A 26,784-nucleotide genomic window follows, 5' to 3' on the forward strand; every position below is an offset into this window, starting at 1 on the left:
AAAAGATAGTTTCAAGTGACAGTAATCTAAAGTATGTCTGATTGTTTGCATTAAAGCTTTATTTTTGGGCTTTTAATATAATAAAGTTTAATTTACTGTAAATACAAACTTCTATGGTTAAATATTGCTTAAATATTGTTTACAAATCATATTAATATTTATAATAACAGCTTCAACAAAATAAACCAGACTTATCAGACTTTGATAGACTTTTGATAGTTTCCTTAAGGACACAATAGGAAGACACATTCAGTTCTAGAGAGGGTCATGCTGCTAACAGAACAAATCTACACTGACTTGCAAAACCTAGGGTGGCTTCATAAGCAAACTAAACTCAAAAAAATAAAGGGAAATGCTAATAGCAATAAAGTTTGTGGGCAAATACAAAATATTTTTTTGAACAAAAAACAACATCAATGACAGGCAGATACAGTTAACACTACATAGTGTATGGTTCAGCCAATGACAGCTGTCATCAAGTGCTGGCCTGATTCCCTGAGCTGTATTATACCTATCACTGGCAAGTATAGCAAGGCTCCCCCAACTGGACTGGTAAAATCTGACAAATTTTTTTTGGGGGGGGGATTTTTTCCAGCCAATTCCAGAACTTACACAAGTCCCGTGCCCACCCCACTACACTCCTAACTAACAGGTCCGCTCTTCTTTCCTGATAAAGAGGATGAAGCAGGGCAAATCACCCATACGGTATTACTGTATTAGTAGATGAGTGAATACTCTTTTACTTGTATTTTCAATCTTCTAGTAAGGTTCATGAAACCCACAGCTACAGACTAGGGTGGTTACAAGCATTTATTTTAGTCCATAAAATTTCCAAATGTATCATCATGACTGATACTAAAGAACTGAAGTCTAAAAATAATGAAAGAATGTCACATAATACTAAAAGTAGTACTTGGATTTTGATGGCAAAGCTACCCCAGAGATTATATTCGCATACTCAGAACTGTCACTGATTGACCTTATTTACATGGAGATGATTTGTATGACCAGCAAGGCATTTTAAAACAACAAAAACAGGGCTGCATAGTAAGTATATAATACCAGAATTATTTACTTGTGTTATGATTAAAGTATATATATTTGTTTTTAAGAGCATTATTGTCATCTATTTGGACTAACACCCCTATACAAATGTGTTTGTTTTTGCTAGATAGCTGATAAATGGTAAAGTTTACACCATATTACCTACTTACAAGCCTGAATAATTAAAACTAATATTTACTGTTTTCAATGCCATTACCTGATGAGTTTCTTTAAAATGTTTCTAAATTATTCTCTTTTTTTTTTGTAATTTGAAATTATTTAAGAACATGGGTGAAGGGTTAAAATAGCTAATCTAACTTGAGCCATATATGTTCCTGTAAGGAAGTTTTATTTCTTCTTCTATCTACTCAGTTTAATTGTAACCAGATGGTGGAAATTGTAAATTCTTTGAAATACGATGTATGCCTTGTATACCTTAAAATGTATCAAATAACACTATATATGGCTAAAACTTAAACAGCTGTATGTGAATAATGACAACTCCCTCTGTATAAAAGGACCACCTCGTCAAGTAAAGATTAGAGTATATTCCTAAAACCATACTGTGTGCGTGTGTGTTATTGGGATATCTCTCCAGACGTCTGTCTCTCTGGTGCAGGAGAAGTCACGGTGCATTCGAGGAACTAGAAGTAGAAGCAGATCGTTCAATGGGGGCAGGCAAATTTTCTCATTACGCTGGGGAACAATTTTGAACACATTTTTTGTTGACTTCAATTTTTAAGCTTATTTACACTAAAACAGGTAAGCCGATTCTGCAAGTGCACTTTTCCGCTATCACGTCAGGTTTTTCTCTACCGCTTATATTAATGCGATTACTGTAGCGTGGATTTGTATAGGCTATTCATTTACACGCAAGACAGTGTGGTCCAAGGATATGCGCTGCTCTACCTAGTGAATAAGCAAAATTTATTTTTCTACTTACACACCTATTCCCTTTCTTTTAGATCATGTCTGCCTCTGCTGTTTTTCGTCATAAGTGCCTAAACAACTCCGATTCATTTTGTTATATCTGTGGCAGTTTCACCATTCCCAGTCAAAGGGCAAACATCAGCACATTTGTACAGCAAGCCTATTTGGTATATTTAAAAGTTAAACTTGGTGAGCAAGATAAGTCTTGGGCCCCTCATAGGGTGTACAGTGTGTCAAAGGTTTACGGATGTGGACAAAGGGAAAACGAGATAAGATGCCATTTGGTATACCAATGGTTTGGCGAGAGCCAGGAGATCATTTCAGTGACTTACTTTTGTATAGTGAAAACATTAGGATATAACAGGAAAAATAAATGTAACATAGAGTATCCTAGTCTACCATCGGCTATACGCCCAGTGCCTCATTCAGATGAAATCCCAGTGCCGGTTTTCGTTACACTACCCTCTCTTGAACATGATTATGGAGATGAACTAAGTGACAACAATGATGAAAAGTTTGAAATTGAAAAGGAGTTGAATGATTTGCACGTGATTTGGGACTATCAAAGACAACTTCAGAACTCCTAGCATCAAGACTGCATGGTAAAAACTTACTTGAAAAAGGAACGAAGGTACCATATTTTCAAACCAGAGAAATTGCATTTCTGCAGTACTTTAGAACTGACAGTGGGTTTGTGTATTGCCAAACCATACCTTGTTTAAAACAGGAATTGGAAATTCCAATCTATACCTCAACTGAATGACGACTATTCATCGATAGCTCAAAGCGGAGCTTAAAGTATGTCCTCCTTTACAATGGCAATATATTTGGGTCAGTCCCAATTGGCCATTAAGTTTCTCGTTGTGAAGAATATGCAGACATAAAGAGTCATTGAGTTGTTGCAATATCACCAACACAACTGGGTCATCTGTGTTGACCTTTAAATGGTATGCTTCCTTCTTGGTAAGCAACGCAGATACACCAAGTATCCCTGTTATCTGTGAATGTGGGACAGCAGAGCTGGTGAGAGGCATTGGGTGGAAAGGAATTGGCCTCCAAGATCTGCCCTAAAACCAGGTGATCCAAACATTCTACATGAACCACTTGTTGATAGAATATTATATTTCTGCCTCTGCACATGAAACTGCGTCTAAAGAAGCAGTTCGTTAAAGCTTTACCAACTGAAGGAGACTGCTTCAAGTACCTTATTCTGGCATTTCCTAGCCTGTCATTTGAAAAAATAAAGGCCAGTGTGTTTGATGGTCCACATATTGGACAGCTTGTCAAAGATGAACATTTCATTAGGAGAATGTCAGAAGTCGAAAAGAATGCTTGGTTATCATTCAAAGCCATTGTCAAGGACTTTCTTGGAAACACACAAGCAAATATTTACACGGTAGTTGTCCAGAAACTCTTGGGAAAGCTACAAAAAGCTTTGTTGCAATATGAGCATCAAGGTGCATTTTCTGCATAGCCATCTTTCTAACTTCCCAGAAAACCTTTGTGCAGTCAGTGATGAGCAAGGAGAACGATTCCACCAAGATTTGAAGGACATGGAAGGATGGTATCTGGGATGTACATGTGATGGCTGACTATTGTTGGGAAAACCTATAGGCGTAGTTTTTTTACCTTAATCGCTTACCCGATTTCAAATGTTTTACTGTAAAATAAATGTCATAGAGTAACAAATAAATCCTTTGTATGAACAAACGAAATTTAAATAAACAGTACATTCAAGTTATTATTTCATTATTTTTTCATTCTATGTAAAACTTGTATGTTTTTTGACAAAAATAGAAGGTAACCTGTATTGTAAAAACTAGATGTGATAGCAAAAACCTGGGGTCACCACCCAAAAATTAGTAAAAAAACAAGTGTAAGGTCTAACTCAACAAAAATGCGTTTCCCAGTGTTATTGATGTGGCTTCTTGCTTTGCAGTTCTACATAGAAGCTGGTTTACAATACAAGTGTAAGGGACTTACCCATCCTGCGAGCCCGCAGTGTCCCTGGGGATCCCAGCCACAGAGGGAGACGCCGCTGTAGCAGGCAGCATGGCCGAGGCTGCTGCTCTACTCGCAGCTTGTCTCTCTGCAGGCGGAGGGATCCGCCCTGGCCAAACTACTGTTCAGCCAGGCAGCATCCCTTCAGATGTGGTTACTGCATATCCTGCTCTCAGCACTCCTTTGCATGTGCAAAGTAGTGCACGTCCTAGGGGTGCTGTGGGAAGAGGTGCGCGTGCTACAATGCGTCCCTCTTGTACCCCCCGAGGGCGTGGCACTCGGCTGCCTCGCCCCGGGGCGGGACACAGTTAGTTTGAATTCCCTGCGGCCGATTCAGTTAGTCGCCTATCAGATGGCGCCAGGTGGCGCAAGGCCATTGGTCACTCTGGCCATTTAAGGAGAGCCTGTCCTGTACACCATTGCCCGCTATAAGCCTCTGTGAACTCAGTGTGCTTGGGTGTGTCATTATGTTGGTTAAGTTTACCTGCTTTTGTCATCTCCTTAGTGACCTGGTCTGAAGTTGACTCTGCTTGAACTCTGCCTGCCCTGACCTCGGATTGTTACTGACCATTCTGCCTGCTACCGGCCCTGACCTCGGATTGTTCTTGACCTGTCTTTGCCTTACCCATTTATACCTTGCTTATTTGGACTTAACCCTTTACTGTGCTTTATGACACTGAATAAAGCTTGATTCAAGGATATCTGGAGTTGGTTGTGGTTTGTGTGCCCAGGCGCATTACAACAAGCAGTGCATTTAGCACACATTCAATACTTTAAAAAAATTCCTTTTATGAAACTGCACCATTTGGTGTAAACTGGGTTTATTGAAAAATGTGCTCTTGCATTAGGATACATTACTCAACCACAGCAAAATGTATCCCCTTACTCATGGCAGTGTTCTCCCCAGAAATTTTTTTCAGCCGGGTGGTAGGAAGCTGTAGCCGGGTGGTGAAAAAGGGGGTGTGGCAAAACACAGCAAATTTAGTGCTCCCAATTGTTTATGCCATGGGTAATAAGTAAACTCTTATTATTTCAGTGTTCTACCTTCTCCCAAATATTTGTTACAACTTTGTAATGCCTGCCCTGTTAGTATATCCAATTTTTCTATTCTATGTATTTTGCCACAACTGTCCTATGCCGTGTATTGTGACCCAACTTACTGTTGTTCTAAGTTTTAAGAGTGTAATCCTTTGTAGTAGTGTAATAGTATATTGAATGTGGTGTAACAAGTTAGGCTTAGCTCATATTAGCAGCAAAAAACATTTACCCCTTCTGAGTGACTTCTGGCAACTGCTAGGCACCTAGGATTGATAACAGGTGGTAAGTTCTAGGCACCTAGGATTGGCAACACGCCATAAGTGCTGGGCACCTAGGATTGGTAACAGGCGGTAAGTTCTAGGCACCTAGGATTGGTAACAGGCCATAAGTGCTGGGCACCTAAGATTGGTAATAGGCGGTAAGTTCTAGGCACCTAGGATTGGTAACAGGCCATAAGTGCTGGGCACCTAGGACTGGCAAAAGGCCATAAGTGCTGGGCACCTAGAATTGGTAACAGGCCATAAGTGCTAGGCCCCTAGGATTGATAACAGGCGGAAAATTCTAGGCACCTAGGATTGGTAACAGGCGGTAAGTGCTGGGCCCCTAGGATTGGTAACAGGCGGTAAGTGCTGGGCCCCTAGGATTGGTAACAGGCGGTAAGTGCTGGGCGCCTAGGATTGGTAACAGGCGGTAAGTGCTGGGCCCCTAGGATTGGTAACAGGCAGTAAGTGGCACCTGGGATTGGTAACAGGCGGTAAGTGCTGGGCACCTAGGATTGGTAACAGGCGGTAAGTGCTGGGCATCTAGGATTGGTAACAGGCAGTAAGTGCTGGGCATCTAGGATTGATAACAGGTGGTAAGTGCTGGGCTTTTTCAGAGCTAGAAGTTTTTTAAGCAGCAATGGTTCCTGGCATGAGGAATGGACAAATGTAACCTTACTGCCGGTGTGAATTCAGCCTAACTTCAGATGTACTCCTGTGTCTATATTTAGTTAAAGTGAACTTTTGTGAAAACATTTTTTTTTCACTTGATTCTTTTACAAAATTAGCCCAGCAGGCCCATGCTGGCTCAGCTTCCACCTTTTCTCTGATGCTCACTTGTACGTCCAATGCTGCCTTGCACTGCGCATGCATGAGACTGAACACTTTTTACATTAAATGAAAGCCTCTGAAGGTGCATGCAAAAAAAAAAAAAAAACGCACATTTTTCCATTACATAACAGAGAAAGTCACTCTTTAATATAATGTTAAAAATGTGGCGATGCTTTAATAGCATCATGCATGTAATATCAGATAGGGACAAGGCAGACAGTGACCCCCTCTTATCACTGTCCATATTCTATATAAAAACAGTTTGTGACGTTTATCCGCAGTGTGTAATGTCCTCGGCAGCGCAGTGTGATCGCTATGGGAGTGTAAAAGCTGCTTGTCATATTCTGCAGCCTAACAACTCGCTGTGTTCAAACCTTCAGATCTCCTAAACTGTTGGTTGTATTAACTTTTAAGGTACACATGGAGGCATAGGAAACTTAAACTGTAGGTGCAAGTGGGGGACACTTGTGGCTAAACCTTTTTAAAATGTAATTAGTATGGCGTTCTGAGAACATAAATCTCTACCTAGCAAAATGTGCTGCCTGCTCTGTTACACGTATCTGTCTGCATCTTACCTCAAACCCCAATTTCTCCAGAATTAGGACGTGCAGGGAAACAAAAATATGAATGGAAGTGGGAGACACCTGTGGCGATCACCTTTCATCACCATGGCATCATTACAACATTAAAAAAAAAAACTGTCCATCAAAATGCATTTCTTTGTTACACACGACTGTAACCTTCCAGTATTTCAACCTCAATAAAATTTAGTGGGCAGAGTTCATTTTCTAATGATGCCATAGTAATGAAGTTTTAAGGGATGTTAGTCACAGATGTTCCCCACTTGTACCTATATTTTTGGTTTCTTACACCTCCCCATTCCCCAATTGAAGTTCAGAATGTTAGATAAGTGGACAGGAATGTGTAACAGGGCAGGGAAGCCCATTTTAGTGAGCAGAGTGTTTTATGTTCTAATGATGCTGTAGTAATGAGATTGTAAGGGGTGAATGCGCCCACCACTTGCACCTATATTTTTAGTTTTGTACCCCGACTCTCAGTGAAATTGGTGTACAAAGAAGAGAAGCAGACAGTTTCATAGGTATATATTTGTGACAGGTAGGTATATATTTAGGGGCCCCACCCCAACGCTCCTTGCTATGTTAGTGGCTCCGGGGTCCCCAATTTGCACTTTCAATTTAGGACTCCTAGTTGCACTTTCCCCTGAAACAGCAACCCCAAAGTTCAATTTGCCTAACTTTTTACATTTGTGACCCCATATCTTAAAGTTCTTTAAAGCTGGGGGGCTGAAATAATACCTAGTATCTATTAGGGTCCCCTGTACACCCTGAAAATTACAGGTCATTTTGACATACAGTTTAGGAGATAAGGAGGTTTGTACACACAAAGCTGCGAGGATGCAGAATTCACACGCAGAGCTAGAGGTGGATACATTCCACAGGCAGATTTTTTTTAATCAGAAATCCGAGCTCATGCTATGAGATAGGGGCGGGGCTGCCTGTGTCTCTTTCACATGAAGGCTGAACTGTGTGTGCTCACCTCTCATCGGCAGCAATCCTCTGAACGGATGACACAGCACAGATGACACAGAGCAGCCTCACTGAGATCCGTGCATGCGAGGATGAGAGCTGCCGAGAGCTGGGCGGGGTATTCAAAGCAGCCGGGCGGAGCAACCGGCTAAAACCCTCTGGGGAGAACTATGCATGGTGTATATAGGCCCTTAAACCGAAGAGGAACTGCTGCACCATGCTAATGGGAGTTCCCTCTAGTGGCTACTTTTTCAATCTTTACATTTAATTGAATTACAAAATTCTGAATAGGCAAATGCCATGAATAGGCAACATGCCAGTTGTGTGTGATGCCTAAATGAACTTTCCCATATCTCCTATCCTTCTCAGCAAAACAGCCAAACAGAACTGTGATGATTTACTGTAGTTTCCTGACTGGTTCTAAATGGCCACTAATTCTGATGTCTAGCAAAAATATCTGACCTCCCACTGCATGAGGTAGTTGCATGTTATCCAAAATGTGGAAAAGGTCAAGGCAAATTAAAAAAGAATTGATTGCACCAGTTTGAATTTCATTATAACCTGACCACTGTCTTAGGTGTGGATGGACCAAACATTTACTGCTTCTTACATTCAATAAATAGTGCCTAATGTAGAAGCGCTTTGAACAAACTAAATCTGTCTTCCCATGTGTCCAGGTGCAGAGGATCCACGGGGATATCCAAAATTACCCCCAAACTTTTTATTTAATAATGCAAAAAAAAAAAAAAACATTTAAAAATAACACCTGAATTTACTGTATTTAATAGAAAAGCTCAATTGGGTTTAAACCATATGGACCAGGGGTGGGCAAACATTTTGGCTCAGGGGGCCACAATTAGTTTTATTATATGACAGGGCCAGGCCAGTATCAGATGGATGTCTTTTATGAACTGATATAAATTACATGTAAAAGCAGGCCAGATTAAAAAGCCCAATAGGCTGAAGGTGGCCTTTGCTGATACGGACCTTTGGAATATTTCGATAAAGATGATCCAGCAGATTTTCTGCCATACTAAAAAATACCGGTAGCTATTGCCTTATTTTGATTCTATAGATGGATATAGACTAGGGAAATCAAACAATTTAAAGAAAGTAAATTACATGCTAGTTCATGAGGCAACAGCTTGTGTATCAAGGTGTACCTACGATCAGTTTAGGTTTACCTATTCAATCATAAATACATTTTTGTAAATTTTTCTGTATTTGTCCTATATTTTTATCTATTGGTCTGTATGTATTTGCCAATAATCATATTTTCTTGTCTATTCTAAGCCTCATAGAACTCTCTTTTTTCAGCATTTATTTAAAAAACACATTCAACTGGATTTGTCTCACCATCTCCCTTTTTTCAGTGAACTAACATTAAAAATGCTTTAATAAGTGTAATGCAAGTTCATTGAGCATACTGAATTGGCATTAACAAAGCTATTCTTTTTACTAATAGGTTCAGTTGATAACAAGAATCTGTGTTATGTGAGTGAAGGCAGGTTTGTCAACATTTCTTGCACTGCTTTTCTATTTATCTTTATCCTCTTACTTTAGGAGTAGAAGCTGAATATTGCTTTTCACGTCACACAAAACTCCCCCAGCAATTTGTGCATTGCACACATGTTCAGGTTATTCCCAAAGGAATGAGTAAAAGGATGTAAATCAGTAAGGATTTCTAAAAATACATTTAAATCTGTAGATACTGTACCCAGAAAAATCTATTTTGCTGTTCCTTAATATGGCAAGCTAAATGTCATAGGTAAAGAAAGCAAGTTAAAGTATGTAAAGCAAATGCATCAAAACAAAAGGTAGCTTAAAAAGACAACTGATACACATCAAGAGTTACTATCTCAGCTTGCTTAGCTTTATACCCTATCAGAGCAATCGTTACATTTAGGCAATAGGACTCATACCCTTTGTAATTACTAATGATATTGAAAATTTAAACAAAAAGCCAACTGGGAAGGAAAAGGGAAGGAGCAAATCTAAATACAAAAATAATATGATCTGCTCAAAGGAGATGAAGCAAATGTGCCAAACTGACAGTGGTTGCCTTGTAGGTACATAGCAATAGCAGAGAGGTAGAGCAGGGCATGCCAGGTAGGTAGGTCTTTGGTTTAAAGAGGAAGCATTTTAAGGCATTCCTTGTATGCCTATGGTGCATAACTGGAATAACTTATCACCTCTGTCCTCCCCTTGCCATTTTGAACATGTACACAAAAAATAGGTTAAACCTCAGACCAGTGTCGATATGTTTTTTTCCCAGAAAAGGTCTTTCTAGTGCCCTGCTCAATCTTGTTGGATAGATTGCAAAGCCAATATTGTAAGGGGATTTTCCAGGAAAAATGAAAATAACTCCCAGAAAATTGTTGTATTTACAAATGCTTTGGTATTGTCATGTTTATTTCTTTTGTTGTAACACATAAGAAACACATAAAAGCAGAGAAAAAAAGTCTCAGACATTCGACACAAAATGTCAAAAACAGCCAAGACAAAATGATTGCCCTCAACTTAAAATTTAGTAGCACACTCTTTGGAAGAAATAACTGGTGTTGATCACATTCTGTAACAATAATTGAGTCTTTTACATATCTCTAGTGGTATTTTTGTTTGCAAAGGTGTAAATAAAAACCCCTAAGCAAAGAAAGATGTGTCTCCTTTTATTGACATTATTGAAATTTAATTTGAATGGTCATGTAATAGTTTCAAATTGTACAAGAAGAATATCTTGTTTCCAAAAAAAGATAAGGGTTCTAGAGTGTAAAAGTAGTTTTCATACATAAAACATGTCTTACATTCTACACCCAGTGCTACATAAACATCCTTGTAAGACTTGTTGGACAACTCTATTCTGACCATTATCCTAATATCAATTTAATTTGTCATTGGTGAACATAAAACCACTTTTTGACTCTTTTCAATTTACTTTTATAATTCAAAGGCAAAAGATAAAACACAAGACTAGAGGTTAAGAGGTTACGAAGTATGCCAAAATGCAGAACCGGGCAGCTGAAAAACCAGTATAAATCAAAAGTGTCTAAAGAGTGACTAAAATTAGGACCTGTACAGGTTTTCAGTCATTGTTGTCAAAAAACATCCCTAGTGATGTTCTATGAGGGGAGGGAGGACAGGTGAGAGGCACCAGCTTTAATAGATCTTTTTAATGATGGGCATTTAGTGATCATCAATGGCAGATTGCTTAAGGATACTGAGGGTGGCAGCTGTACTAACACTATATTTTTAACCAAGAAGATCATGAACATTTGTCTCAAGCTAGTCTAGTGTCTTACACAACCCTTATAAATCCATTTGCAGTTAAACAGTAAAAATGTCTACTAGAAGTATCACATGCAAAATTCTAAAGCATAAAGCATTTTGATTTTATGTGTGCAAAAACATGAAGAAAAACTGTAGGTAATTTACATAATTATTATAACAACTATAATATTACAATATTAACTAATATTATTTAAAGTGTATCCATACACAAATTGTTTTTTTTTTACTATTGGATAGAATTAGTTAAAATTTAGAAAAGGTTAGAACCCCTGTCAGGTTTTATTGTTCTTTAGGGCTTCCTATGGGTGTCTGGAAAACGAAGGGAAAATTTGCAACAGGGAGACAATGAACAAAACAAAAAAAGTGAAACTACCATCCCCCTTGGTAACTTCATAAAAGAATTGTTACTTCTGTCTATTTTGTTGTTGGAGAGTGTCCTCTACTTTCTGTCCTGGAGTGACTTTTCACTAGAAGCGAAGGAATCATTACAATGAAGATTGCAAATGTAGAAAATTTACTGATAAACATGAAAAAAACATGAACCTGTTCAAAGAGTATACAGTGTATGATAAATGTTCTCTTTGAACACTCACGCTTTTTTGAAAAAATATACGGTGAAGAACACCAATTTTTGTAGCGGGATTTTTTAGGTCTATATCAACATTTATTATAAAAATAACAAGAAACAATAATAGTTAAGTGCAGAAGGGGAATAATAAGTTATTTGGAGCTGATTAGATCCTAAGTAGGAATACATTTATTTAAAAAAAAGCTTCTTTTGAAATGTAACAGCTCAGGGCAGTTCCTGGACTAGTGAAATTAAGTTGCAATTTGCTATAAACTTAATGAATGATTACTGCAAATATTAGAAATGATCACTTAAGAAACAGCCAATAGCATCAATATGCAGGCACAAGGGAGCTGGCAATTTTGTGTGCTTTTACCTCACTGATTCCCTATACTATATTTTATATTCATGTCACTGAGGTACAAATAAAGTCTCAGGTAACATGAATGTGCTGTAGCCTAAACATCAACCATGTTACATGGTTATATATACTGGATGTTAGATGACTGCACATGGTGTGTACACCCTTCTTTTTACTGACACCTAAGAACACCAAGCAGTCAAAGGTCCTCTAATTCGCCTGACTGGTGCCCCAAGGTTCGGTTTTCAAAACTGCAGAAAGGCCGATCTTCTAAAGCTGTCAAAGCTACAGATACCAAGTGACACATGTGTTTAGTAAATAGATACCTTTAGGGGCACATTTACATGCTGTTCTTCTTTGAACCTTTTCACTGCTCTTAATGCATGAACATTTATGTGGGGTTTCCAGAAAGAATATATTTCACAAGGTATGGAATGTAAAAAGATACCATATAAACATTGTATATGTGTAAAATGCATTTAGCTGCGTTATGACATGAACAAAAAAAAAAAAAGTTTCCAAAAGCTTGTTAAGTCCAGAAATATATTAAGCTTGGTTCAAGAAAGAATACTTCAGGCCTGGTACAACATATTTTCCTTCTTTAACATAATCACATCGTAGAAACAGAAAGTGGGATTTATAAGCTTTAAGTGCAGCATACCACAATACAAATGGTTTCTGCTTATGCATTGCTAAAGAACAATTGCGTTGCGGGCACTGACAAGTCTAAACTGCAATCCCCTTCACCAAAGGTATGAAGATGGTCTTTAAAGGTTTTAGTTTAAATTGCTTATTTACAGTTTTGCACACCTATGTTTTTTTCCGTTTAAGAGGCACAATGTAAACTTTACATTTCTCATAACATTTTTATCTTTTAAATTTAGTTGTTTTTTTGTTTTGTTTTTTAAATAACGATAAATAAATAAATATATAGATTTATTAAACATTTGTCATTAAAAACATAAAATCAGTGCCACCACCTTTTAATTCAACATGTTCAGCAAGGAAAGGGTTATAGGCTGCTTTCGCACTAATGGTATTTATGGAGTACTGTTTTAATGAGATATGATTGTCAAACAAAAGGAGCTTTGCCTTTCAAAACAGATCTATACAGGCCTGCACTGCTGATAAAAGCCAACTGCAACAAGTACAATGCATTCAAGCTTTCATCTTGAATCTAAGATTTACTTTGTGTGACCTTGCCATTTATTAAATCATAATGAATGGCACACAATTAAAAAATAATTGTGTGAGTCTGTTTAATATAGGTAACAATCCGTTGTGACAATATTTAGAATTGTAACTTTAGTTTGTGCAAAAATAAAAAAAATATAGTTATATATCCTTGTATTGCAGAAATGAACATTGGCTTCTATACAGAATGAATCAATCACTAGCTGACGCTTCTTGATGCAACTTTTCAATGCTAGTAAATACAATTTATTATAAAAATCAGTTGTATTATGTATTTTATATATTTGTATATTGATGTTCTCATGCCATCTGAATTACTGAGCCACCCATATTTTGGTCAATGTTTACAACCCGTTTGTTATTGAAGTCTTTATAATAATCTGCTATAACCAAGGTAGGAAAAAGATTAGCAATCAGTAACTGTGAATTTTTATTGATGTTTTAATCCAAATTAAGTTTATAAGTATATTGAGAAGAACAGTAAAAATACAACTGTTACAAAAAAAGTTGCAATTCAAGATGCACTGAGACATGGAAATGTTTATTCAAGGTGTATCTAAACCAAAAATCAAAAATGGAATATATCGCTTAAGATATAATGGCTGCAATATTTTCACTATTATTATTGCTTAGAGCATTAAAGGAAGTACAGAAAATATCTATCTTGCCAGAAATGCAGCGTCCATGCTATAAGATAGTATATAAATAAAAAAAAAATAAAAAAAAATAAAAATAATAAAAAGTAAAATGCATTCAGCTACACTATGACATGAACAAAAAACAAAGTTTCCAAAAGCTTGTTAAATCCAGAATATCAAGCTTTTAATCATATATTCACTTGCTGTGAGCTGAAAAAAGGCATCCTATCTATGCTGTGTAAATGACTAGTCCCATCAATTCTGCATATAACGAAAACAGGCAGACATTTTTTAAATTTAGTCCGAGCTAACCAAGGCTACAGTTACTTTTCTCTTAACTTATGCCACAAAGGATCACAAGTCATCTGCTATCCTTCAAAACACTTTTACCTGCTTTGCAACTGCTTTGTAAAAGATTGCTAATTAGATAAGAAAGAGTTTCCATTCAAGTCTACTGAAGTGGTTCAGCAGCAGACAGACCTAAGGAGTTTAGAATCTCTCTCATTTGTTGAATTGATATTGTAGCCTTTGGACATGTTAGCACTGGTTCCAATGTGATGAACAGAAGTACCACTTGGAAAAACCAAGGCTTATCATGGCTTAATTGTGTGATGTGCAGGAGTAACAAATGCTAAGAACTGCCAATCTGCAAACATGCTATTTTTTTTTTTTTTTGGGGGGGGGGGGTGTTAACTACATTAAAAATCCAGAACTGATTATTGTATCAAAATCAGAGAATCTCTAAAGCAACGATTTGGACAGAAATGATTTGTTGATGATTTTCAACCTTTTTCTGTCCTGTTGACATTGTTGTTACCACATAGGAGATAAGGGAAAGGGTGCTATATAAACCAGAAACTTACAAATGCAAATTAAATAAAGAAGATTTGCTTTTAGAAGAGTTTAAAATAGAAAGTTAGAACTTGAAAACATTTAAATCATCAAAAAACAAACAAATAAAAAACAACTCAGGTAATGACTAATAAATTATAAATGGCTTCATAGTGTACCTTTGGCAGGCAGCAAACTATAAGCTATAAAAAATGAAACTATAAGCTATAAAATATGAATTTCAGCTAAGATATTTTAACCGTATTCTCAAGGTATGGATAACTCTCCTTTTACACCTTCCACTTTTAACTAATCTCAGGCAACGAAAAAGTATCCAAAATGTCGTTATACTTCTTTAAAGCCATTATCATATGATTCTCCAGCTCAGTCATCACTTGTCCACCTACTTTGTGGTACATCCTTCCTTGGATATTCACATCACTGCCTGCCTGATGTGTACACTTCCTACTGGCTGTCTGTAGAAAGTTCCTTTTTCTGAATGAACCAAAAGATAACATCAGCAAGAGGATATAAGCACTGACAAACCATCACTGGTGCCTCCACAGTGAAACAGGTAAAAAACAGTCAAATTCTGTTGGATGGGTTAGAGGGAGGTGGGCCTTAGCCTACATTCAAACTTCCATCAGGAACATCTTGTGCAGCTTTCGAACCAATGTTCGCATAATATACAGCAGACAGTACTGAACAGCTCACTAAATTCCCGAAAACAAAAAAAAGTAGTGAGTAAAACTAAAGCCAAAGATAGAAGTAAACTTTCCAATTAACTCAAAATTATACTTAGTATCCAGATCTGTAAAGATAAAAGTGCTGATTTTGCACTTCCTTTCTCTCTGGCCCTTCATAGAATTCAGAGCATCTTGTAACGAACTAAGAACAGAGAGGCTGTGAAATGACACCAGTGGCTCAGTGGATGATATCTTATATCCTGAGAAACCAGAAGGACATCCAAATTAGCACCATGAATATAGACATATATTGAAAAAATGATATGATATAGACTTGAAATATCTCAGGATTTAAATCTAAAAATCAAATGCAAGTGATAGAAAAGAATGGGCACAATCCTGCAATACGCCAAAGCCCATTCATGCCCTCAAAAGCATGCCTTAAAGAAGGTAAATTTTGGAAATAAAATGCTCTTTCCAATTTTGCAGGATCATAATCAAACATTGCTTATATCATTGCTAGAGCTCAAAATAATCAAACATTGCTTTAGCAGCTGTTTACCCAGTCTGACTCTGTGGTAAGTAAATTAAGAACTATTGTATGACTAAAATTGTCTGCAACATCAAACAAAACAAATATAGGAAAGAACAGTTCATCTAGCAGTATAACAAACATCCTGCAAGGAAGCCTTATTTTTAGATTTGCACTTTAAATTCAACCAGTCCTATGTCACAAAACTCAAAAGTCGATTTATAAAATTATGAAAGGAACTCCAGAAAGGAAACTGGCAGCTGCACTAAAAAAACAAAATTAATGTGAACAGGTTTTCCCTTTGCAGAAAGGAAGATGGTAATACACCTCAGCACCTGTTACATAAACAAGGGTTCCTTTATTCCTCTTACACATTTAATTTCATCACAAAATCTAAAGCCAAAGCATATTAACAAAGCAACTGTGGGTTTAAATATGTCAGCAGTCTTTTCTCTTAAACCCATGTAAGACCTTGGGTCCACAATTCATAAAGACATACAAATGTATCAAAAAATCAGACATAGACAGTACAGAGTTTCCAATAATGGGTTGCTGGTCTTTACCTGTTTTTGTATCATTAAACATTTGTTACACATTATGTTTTCTAGACAATATTTAAAAAAAAATCCTATAGTGTCTTAATTTGGAATCAAAACATGTACTGTACTCAACTGATATATACATCATTACAGAGAAGTACATCTGAAAACTATGACAGCAGGACATTAGCAGCCCTGCTGTCATCCCCTCCAGTACTTGTACTTGTATTTGATGGTTCATGGTAAAGATAGTGGTGCTCTTGAAGACTTCCTTAATACTCCCGCAATGCACTGTTAAAATGAACTGATAACTTAAAAATACCAAAAAAAGTACCAAACCTTAAAGATCTGACCTGCTAAATGCATTTAGCAGCCGGGACAAAAGTACATTGGGACTTTTAAATTTTAAGCCATAGAATAAAGGATTTTACTACCTAAAATATTGAAATCCAATAGTGAATTCCTGAACCCCCCTTTTTGGTGCCTAACACTAATCCCTTCTTTCCGGATGCCTAATCATATCTCTCCCTGCCCCATGCATGCAAGAACATTGTATACATATTAATCTATCTTTGTCAAAGCTTGAACAGGATTGAGAAAAACCTTGAGCAACTGGGCATGTCAGAGAGACTTTTGGTTGTATACTCTCCTGTGTTACCAAATGACTCCTGCACCCTAAAATTACAAAACAGCTTTAGTTGGAAATAAACTTTCAGGTACACACAGTAATTTATGTTATCATCACAAAATACCTATAGCATTATTAATAAACTAACAAACATCCAAGGAGTCTATTTATAAAGCATTGAATCTGACATTCACCAAAACATTCTTTCTTTCACTCTCTACCTTTGAAATACATGGACCTGGAAAGTTTTCCACCAAGGAATGTTTCAATGAATGTCAGGTTCAATGCTTTACACATAGAAGTCAACGTATCCAAACTTTTTGCAACTTGCCCCTTGATTAGAGCAGCTGCTGAGACTAAAATCCAACTGGTAAATATGTTACCGACTTGTCCTTAAGTGCAAACTGACATTTTAGCTCTAAATTTGGTAGAAGCTAAAAACTCATGAACCACAGAGAACAGGTGCAACTGGTATATGCCTGCTATATTCTGCACAATGTATTCTTTGTTTTCTAATATCTTTTGAGCCACTGTGAACCAGCAAAAGTTAAGGTCTTTAATATGGTATAAAAATAAACTCTTTGTTGTTTTATTCACAGCCACCAAACCATAAGATGTGATCTTCCTTACAACAGCTTTTAGAGACAACAGTTCATTGTGACCTTGTGGACATGCATATTTTGCTCCTAAACATGAATGTGAAACGGACAGTAAATAATATGCTCAATATTAAAAAAATAGTTTTTTAAGATTTTTTTATATCTTGCTGTTTCTTTGTCACTAGACCATTCATCTAAAATCTTCCCATAAAGTATGTGCATTTATTTTATTTTATTTGATGACCTATAAAAGCTATAAAACACCTATAAAAGCTTTCTTGGTGTATGTAAACGCTTAGAACCTGCTCTTCTTGTGATGTTGGTAGCTACAGCAAACTGTAGTCAGAAAGATTACATAGGTGGATGAAGGGAGGGGAAGAAGAGCTGGACCAGCACAGAGAGTAATTAGACATTCCCAGAAGACAATACGTTGCAAGGACAGAGAGGGCTCTATATGAGAGTAGGGGTAGTCAAGTTTCCCAGCAAATACATTGACAATGATTACAAAAATAATTTTATATACATTAAATTGTATTCGAGAAAAAATAGGTAAAGAAAAATTAAACAATATGGTCCACAAAACAAGCAATTATAATTATTTATTGAAAAAACACTGCAAGTAAGCAGTCAAACTAATTGATTTTTCTGTGTTTTATCTGCCTGTTTAAAGCTGATGACATGGTCTCTTTAAAATGTTTTACATATTTTGCTAATATTTTACTACCAACATGTATAAATAAATAGCTTTATTCATAACTGAGAAGCAGAAAGCGAGTTACCTCTCAACATAGCAAAAAAAAACATACTATGTGGCAAAAAGACAGGAATATTAACCACAACAGTTGATCATGTTATAAAAGAGTTTACCCATATTTTGCATATTGCTAAAACAACATAGTAATACATTCTTGTAAAACGATAACATATTCATACTATAAATGCAGCTACTTAGGAAAAATTATATGTTCTTGTACTTCTTACAGATTATTTTGTATATCTACTTTGGGAAGCATCTGAGCTCCATATATGCCCTGATTAGGTTTAATCTGATAATCTATTTGTTTATAAATTCCTGAAGTTATATCTTTGATAGCTGATCCTACATTAAGTCTTCTGTTACATCATGTCAATGACAAAAAACATAAAAGCACATCATTAAGAATCATTACAGGATTTCTTATCAATTTCACCAAAGGGGAAAATCTCCTTAAGTTTCCAAAAACTGTCATGTTAATTTATTAGATTTGTACATAGCTAATTTAAACTGGCTGTGTGATATGCTTTCTCTAGAATAAAGTAGACCTGAAATCAAAAAGTAAAATTTTCCTGTATTATATCAAACCTTTAGAAATGTTAATTGTACTCAACAAATAGTATTGTTCTTTTTGGTATGTAAGTGTGCCTAGACACTACTGTACCATAACTCTAAAGGCTGTATATCTGCCGTTATCTCTGATTGCAGAAGAACACTGCTGCTGTTTGTCGGAGGCTGTTATGAAGAAGCAAAACCTTGCCTCTACCAAGATGGATGCCTCCACAAGTCCCACCTCTGATGCAGGGAGATCACAAGCAATACTACCCAATACTAGTGACTAGTCATCAGTTCTCTGCCTGCCTTTATAAATGATGTACACGGTTTCCAGAGTTCAGTTCCTCTTTAGGTTGGTATCAGGAATGTCCTTTTCCTTACCTCTGTCTATAGTTGTAAACAAAAATTTCACGTGATCAGAGCATGTACTTTTATAGGCATTGATTCTACTGGCTACTGCTATCCAGTCCAATAAATTGTGTGGTACTGCCACAGCTTCACAGCCATGGGGAGAAATTAGAAGGCATTAAATCTCCATAAAGTACTGAGGTGGCCAAAATACTCTTCTGGTTTGCAATGGTCACATGATTGCTATATACATAAAACAATGCATGCCTCTGTCAGACAAGAATATGTTAAATTGCTTAATAGAATGCTTTTGTTTCAAAGCCTCTGCCAAAGTAAACTAGATGACAGTCTTTGGAGCTGGTGCTTGCAAGCACAGACTGGGCCTGGTTTACTGATGTGTGAAGTGCAGTAAAGTGAGGTGAAAATCAATGAAGTGAAACAGCTGTAGCCAGATTTAATAAGTGTAAAGTTAGATAAAGTGCACCTATGTTTACAAAAAACATATAATCCTGGGAAAGGGTGTGTTTTTTCAATAGGGACATGGGCAACAAAGTGGTATGGCTCTGTACATGGGGTCAATATTGATTTATTAGAGCTCCCTGGGTTTGGGAGCTCCAGAGGATTATTCAGCATATACAGCCAGAGATACCTACACATATCTTAATAATCCCCAGGGGTGTGGGTGTTCTCCCCAGCCCATTTTAGCGGGGTGCACCACCCGGCACTTTTCAGCAACCACCCGGCTGTTTTTGAGTGGTTACTGATGAGTGGGGTCACAATTCAGGTACTACCACCTGCCTACAATTTTTTCCCACCAGCTTAAAAAATTTCTGTGTTGAGCACTGCAGTAAATTTTGATGCCAATATACTGCCTGAGTAGTTAATTTCAGATTCACTTTATTTCACCAAAATGACCTGCTTTGCTTTAAAAAAAAAACACTACTACAACTAGTATTTTATGAGTCAATCTATTATCAGTACATCAACACTCTTAGCTGCTAGAAGAAAAGAATTGACTCTCTCTGCACCTATATGTAAAAGAATGAGGCGAGGTGCCTGATGGGCCAAGTTCTAGCATGTCACATGGAGGAAAGCAGAATAAATAAATATTCCACAGACTAAACATTCTAAATAAACTACTTCATAAATATACATAATGTATCCCTTATAATATATATTGTCTATAAAATGTTTACTGTTGTCTTTGTCCCCAATGAAGAGTTTTTCATTTTTTTCTGAAAAATTCAGAAAATTCAGTTTCCTGCACAACATAACAGGAAATCAGAGGAAATGTTCTCCTTAGGTGAGGAGAAAATTCCACCTTTATCAGTTGTCCATGCAGTAAGTGTCCCTATTGCCTTACGGGATAATATTTTCCATTACACTTGTTCCAGTGACAATCAGAACTTTTGAGATATCTGTACCAACTGTCAGAAGCTATTAGGATTCATTAGGATTTTCCTTTCCCCAGCAAATCACAGAGCACTAGAGGTGAATGAATGGGGAGACTTGTCCCCATTTAACCTCTAGTGCCTGGGGATCGTCTCAATAAATTTTTGTTTGTGGCCGCATTCATTAAGAACAGTGTGCTATCCGCGGCACTAGAGGTTAATTAACCTGTGAATCCTCCAGGTATAATTTCCTCAATCTTCCAATGGTTTCGCGAAATCGATTCGCCGAAATTTTGCAAAACCATTGGAGGTTCGAGGAAATTTTTGCGAGAATGCCCGAGGCATTCTTGTTCATCTCTATTTCTGGATAGAGTTTCTCTATCCAGGAACACAGGACTCCTGTGTTCTTGGATAGAGAAACTCTATCCAAGAACACATACAACAATTGCTCTTGCAGTTCTACACCCATTGACTTTAATGCTGTTCGAATGCAACGTTCAATCACCCAAACAATATCCCCCCATTCATTTAGGTAGCTGTCGTATTGAATAGTGGGATATTCGACCAACACTAGTGCTTAGCTGGGATTTTGGTGTGTCCCTGCATCTTTAAGGGGGAATGGATGGCCAGAGACTGGCTAGGCCACTCCAGGACCTTCATGTGCTTCTTCTTGTGCCACTTCTTTGTTGCCTTGGCCATGTGTTTTGGGTCATTGTCATGCTGGAATACCCATCCACGACCGATTTTCAATGCCCTGGCAGACGGAAGAAGGTGCTCACCCAAGATTTGACGGTACATGGCCTTGTCCATTGTCCCTTCGATGCGGTGAAGGTGTCCTTTCCCCTTAGCTGATAAACACCCCCAAAGCATAATGTGTCCACCTCCATGTTTGACGGTGGAGATGGTGTTCTTGGGGTCATAGGCAGCATTCCTCCTCCTCCAAACACAGCAAGTTAAGTTGATGCCAAAGAGCTCAATTTTGATCTCATCTGACCACAACAGTTTCACCCAGTTCTCCTCTGGATCATTAAGATGTTCATTGGCAAACTGCAGACGGGCCTGTACATGTGCTGTCTTTCAGGCCTTCCCAGCGCAGTGGGTTACCAATTGTTTTCTTGGTGACTTTGATCCCAGCTCCCCTGAGATCATTGGCAAGTTCCCCCCGTGTAGTTCTGGGCTGCTTTGTCACTGTTCCCATGAGGGGAGATCTTGCATGGATTGACAGTTATTTTGTGTTTCTTCCATTTGCGAATTATCGCACCAACTGTTGTCACCTTCTCACCAAGCTGCTTGGCGATAGTCTTGTAGCCCAGTCCAGGCTTGTGTAGGTCTACAATCTTGTTCCTGACATCCTTGAACAGCTCTTTGGTCTTGGCCATGGTGGTTAGTTTAGAATATGAATGACTGATTGCTTCTGTGGACATGTGTCTTTTTTACAGGTAGTGTAACAAGCTTGGATTAGGAGCACTCCCCTACAGAGGGTGCTCCCAATCTCAGCTCAGTACCTGCATACAGTGAAGACACCTGGGAGCCTGAAATCTTGCTGGTTGATCAAGCTCTGACTTTTGAGCACTGGGTTTTTGATGGTTCTTTTGTTGCTATTCTGTCTCTCACAGCTACAATAAACCTACCATTTACAATTATAGACTGGTCATTTCCTTGTCAGAGGACAAACGTACAAAATCAGCAGGGGATCAAATACTTCTTTCCCTCACTGTATAAACAGTATATATGATGGATATCTATCCTATAAAAAAACAATATCTACCCATCCTCAAACCTGCTATGATGTATCTTGGCACCACACAATATTTTCATGGAGTAGGTTTATATACACCACATAAACCATTTTCCTTTACTACATGATAAGTAAACACTCAGGCTCCTCTTATTCACAAAGTTACGAAAATGGTGCAAAAACCTTTTGGTGCAATAAGTGATAACAGGTCTTCCTGAGAGTTTGGAATACTTGTCAGCACTCCCAAGTTTCTGATCCTTACATGGGAAGTTGGTTATATTGGGCAATTAAACTGGCACGAGTTGCGGATGTGAACAGCCACCCTAACTATCCTTATATATACACTGGTAACATTTTGTATGCAGAGCACACTTTGCTAAAATATATGACAACAGACTGTGCACACTAGGATTCAACAATTACAGGTGCAGAGTGAAAGTAAACAAGAAAAGGTTCTGCATTCATTGAGAGAACAATGGGCCACAAAAACAATAATGTAACTTATAAATTTAAAGAGGCATTGAGATACAGTAAAAGAAATAGGAGATCCAGATATAAAGAAAAAATCATTCTATATCTGACCATGATGCTTTAAACAGCAATATTTTAATAATAATTGTTCTCAATTGCACAAAAAGAAAATAAATTTAGCTAGAAGGGTTGATACAGTACACAAATCAATCTGTTAAAAACAAATGCAGCTCAACATATAAAAAAATCTGCTGGAGGATAAAAACCAAAGGCAGTTCTACACCAAGATTTAAATGTGTACTTTAAGAAAGGTGTATACAATATTCTCAGTATTTGAACAAGCATACTTCTGGTACAACTGGGCAACAAGCACAACGATAATCATAAAATGATTACTGAAACAACATGAAACACCATTTAAAGCTGCAGGTAATCATTGTGTTTGCTGTTTTGATCAATGAACAATCAAATATCTATTATTGGTAGATTCGTGTATGTGGTTATTATGACTTCTGCTTTAAAAATTACGTATAAATGTGTATGACTAGGGTGTGTGTGTAGCACAATGTGGGCAGTGCTTTCCAGCATTTGATATGTGATTGAAAGGCACTGGAAATGCAAGTCAGCAGATTACCATTACCTTTAATGGTGCAGTAAATGACCATTATAAGGCTGCATTTGAGAGTTTGTTGCACACATCCTCTAATACTAGGACAAGTTTGAATTTTGAGCAAAGCAAATTTTACACAGCCTTCTATATTCTAACATATGCCACATTCTAAAAGGGCAGCATATGGCAAAAACATCAGCATAACCTGTAGCAGTATCATAATATACAGGCACCATAACTTTTATTTCCACCGTAGCAGTCTCATGTTCCCTTAAACACAATTACTTTAAGAAAAAATGAAAGAATATGGTAATGACCAATAGACAGTGTGGTATATATAGGGATCAGCCTATTACACATAAGGTACTATATGTTTTATTAGAATGTTAAGGTATCTGGAATACAAACCAAGTTACCTTTTGCACAGTACTATACTCACAAATATCATGATAGGTTGTTATTAGCACTGACAGTATTTTAGGTACTTACCCAGTGGGTGGTTTTAGTGACGTTTCCATGACACCTCTTTTTGTATATTTCTTTAACTAAATAAATTAGAATTAGGCAACCATGGTAGAAAATGTTCCTTTTCTGTCACGTGTTCGTATTGTACATCCCTGACCTACAAAATAAACAGATAAAAACAAATTAAATGAAAATAAAGAAAATCTTTGGGAAATGTGGAAGAATACACAAAATTGTTTTGTTTTCACAACACACAAATGTAACATGTTCCTTATGTTGTGTGCACTTATACACACAATAAAGTTCCTAATCCTTAGCAAATTGGAAACATTTACCGATACCACCAAAAAATATACTGTAAAACAATTTAATAAATAAAGAAAAAGTATTACAATGATTAAACAAGTCTGAACAGATGTCACATGATATTCGGTAAAAGATGCTCATGGTATTCCAAATGTGAATCGAAAGCTTCAACATATTACTTTTCTAGAAACTGTGCGCATATTTATTCGCATGTGTTCACAGTACAAAGAGCAATAACTGTAATCCATCCAAGTTGAAAGATATCCAGTTACATATGGCTGGCTGTAAACTGATCAATATTTACAATAGATTTGATGTTAAGGTGCGTACACACTTCCAATTTTTATCGTTCAAAATGAACGACGAACGAACGACGAACGATCGATTGGGCAAAAATCGTTCGTAAAAAAAGTAACCAACGACGCCGACGAACGAGGAAAGTCGTTGGAAACGAACGACCGGACCGGCGGATCGGATTGGACGACGATCGTTGACCATCGTTCGTGTGTACGATCGTTCGTTGATCGTCCATGGTCTGAGCATGCGTAATAAACGAACGTTCGTTCACTTTCCTGTCGTGCACATAGTTCCTCTATCGCTCAAACGATCGTATCTATTGTGTGTACAATATCTACGAACGATCGTGTCGTTATCTCTATGTGCAGGATCGGTGCTATACGATCATTCGTAGATATCGTGCAGGATCGTTCGTCGTTCGTTTTCCAACGATAATAATTGGAAGTGTGTACGTAGCTTTAGTCTATAAACATGAAATATAACACAATACTATATATAATTGATATATCCGTAAACATCAACAGGGACCTCCAATCGATTCCATCCCCGATCTGACTCTGACCATGAATCAAAATAAAATTAACTATCGGGGCGATATTGATGTAGCAAATAATGGAACTGCACAAGGGTAAACAATTGGTATCTAGAGATATTGACCATTTATCGTCTATTTGTACCCTGTATGACCAGACCACAGAGATATTGTTTCCTGTGCATGCCACCTTGCAGATTACTCAAACCATAATATACAAGCATGTACACAAATACTGTCACCTGAAGTACTGTGTGACATAATAAAACCACGATATAGGTGTGTAATAACACCCCATGACATTGTAGCAGGCAGCATTACAACATACTTGCACAGTCCAGTGAGACATTACAGTCCAGCAAGTGTAAATCCGTAATCTGTTTTGCAGCTGCTGTGAGGAGTCCATCTCAGCTAAGAACAGCTCCCAGTCCCCAGCAACCCACAGACAAACACGAGCACATGGTAACAGGACAGTCTGCACTCACTACAACAGGTACTCCTCACCTAAACCTTCCTCATACACCGCACTCAGCCCTTATCACCTACCTGGAAGCAGAGTAAAGAGAAGGTTGGTGTGTGAAGGGTAATCCCCAGGGTCAGTCGGAATCCCCTCAGCTGTCAGAAGGTAGGAACTTGTTACTGGTTGGGTGTTGTTATCCCGGGTTCTCCCTCCCTCCTCCCAGTGTTGTCTCCCTGGGATCTCTAGGGACTGCGTCCCATCCCCCCGCCCCTTGGCAGCAGCTGCCAGCCCTGTTGAAGAGAGCAGCTTACTTTTCCCAAGCCCTCCCCTCACGGCTGAGCTGTATGTTACCCTGTATGAGGGTGTCATGGAGGGAGGGAGCTGTGTGCTGACACTGTACAGGAGAGGTGAGCAGTGGCTGCTGTGTAGGTGCACACTCATCCTGGCACATTCCATAGGGGAGGAATAGAGGGAAAACCACAAAAGTAAGAGTTGTCATAAGAGCAACAGGTGAATGAAAGTCTTCCCATGGTGAGAGGTCTGAGAAGAGAATTCCCCTGGCTTTAAGGAGATTACTTTTTATTTGGTGCTGGGACTCCAAACAAAAATTGAAGTGAAAGATTCTAGGCAGGAGCAGAGGGGGTGTACATACATTTTAACAGAAAGTAATTCAAAATGAAATACAGGTGGTGGCTAAGAAAATAAATGATATTGTGCAAAAGTTTGCTTTTTGTAACAGCTTCACCGGGCCTATTTACCAAGAGCAGTGCTAATGTACAGTTGGTTATGACCAACAACAGGTGTTACCATTGCACCTGTCAGGATGAATCAGTGTAAGGATGAGTACACATGGGCAGATCTGATGCCAGTTTTACATTTAACTGATTGGTCAGTTGTCCCAAAACACTACACACTTGTGTGCATTATTCTGCCCATCTGATCCTACACTTTCTCAGAGGAAGTCATAAAGTGATCAGTCAGATGGGCAAGATGGTTTCAATATATGTATTTCTGTTAGGGATTTAACAGATCAGAAGTAAAGTATCTGCCAGTGTGTACCCAGTATAGTCTGGATCATCCCTTTGGTAATAGATCAGTTGTTTTCACTATTTGGGAACCTTCCATAAAAAGTTTCATTGTAAAGATTACTTGCTGGCTAGGGTTATTAGGGAAAAGACAGAACGCATTGTCTTTCTCCTAATATTTTAATTGGCAACAAGTCTAATTTTAACTGACAGGCTCTTAAAATGACAGCCATGTGTAAATATTCATCCTACCAGTTGAACTGTCTATGGTGTGTTATATATTTTGCTAAAGTTAAGGTGCCAGGTGAACACAAACA

General features: G+C 37.7%; 1 protein-coding gene across 1 annotated transcript in view; it reads right to left on the reverse strand.

Annotated features, from left to right (window-relative positions):
• Positions 1–25,676, reverse strand: part of COBL (cordon-bleu WH2 repeat protein) — a 241,175-nt gene extending 215,499 nt beyond the window's left edge. Inside the window, exons 1-2 of the mRNA XM_072412124.1 lie at positions 25,529–25,676; positions 23,872–24,004 (exon numbers count right to left, since the gene is read on the reverse strand). Of these exons, the coding sequence (XP_072268225.1) occupies positions 23,872–23,900 (29 nt within the window). The 5' untranslated portion in view covers positions 23,901–24,004; positions 25,529–25,676. The remainder of the gene's footprint in view (positions 1–23,871; positions 24,005–25,528) is intronic.
• Positions 25,677–26,784: the final 1,108 nt, after the last annotated feature.

The sequence above is a fragment of the Pyxicephalus adspersus genome, chromosome 5, assembly GCF_032062135.1.
Source record: "Pyxicephalus adspersus chromosome 5, UCB_Pads_2.0, whole genome shotgun sequence".
Lineage (NCBI taxonomy): Eukaryota > Metazoa > Chordata > Amphibia > Anura > Pyxicephalidae > Pyxicephalus > Pyxicephalus adspersus.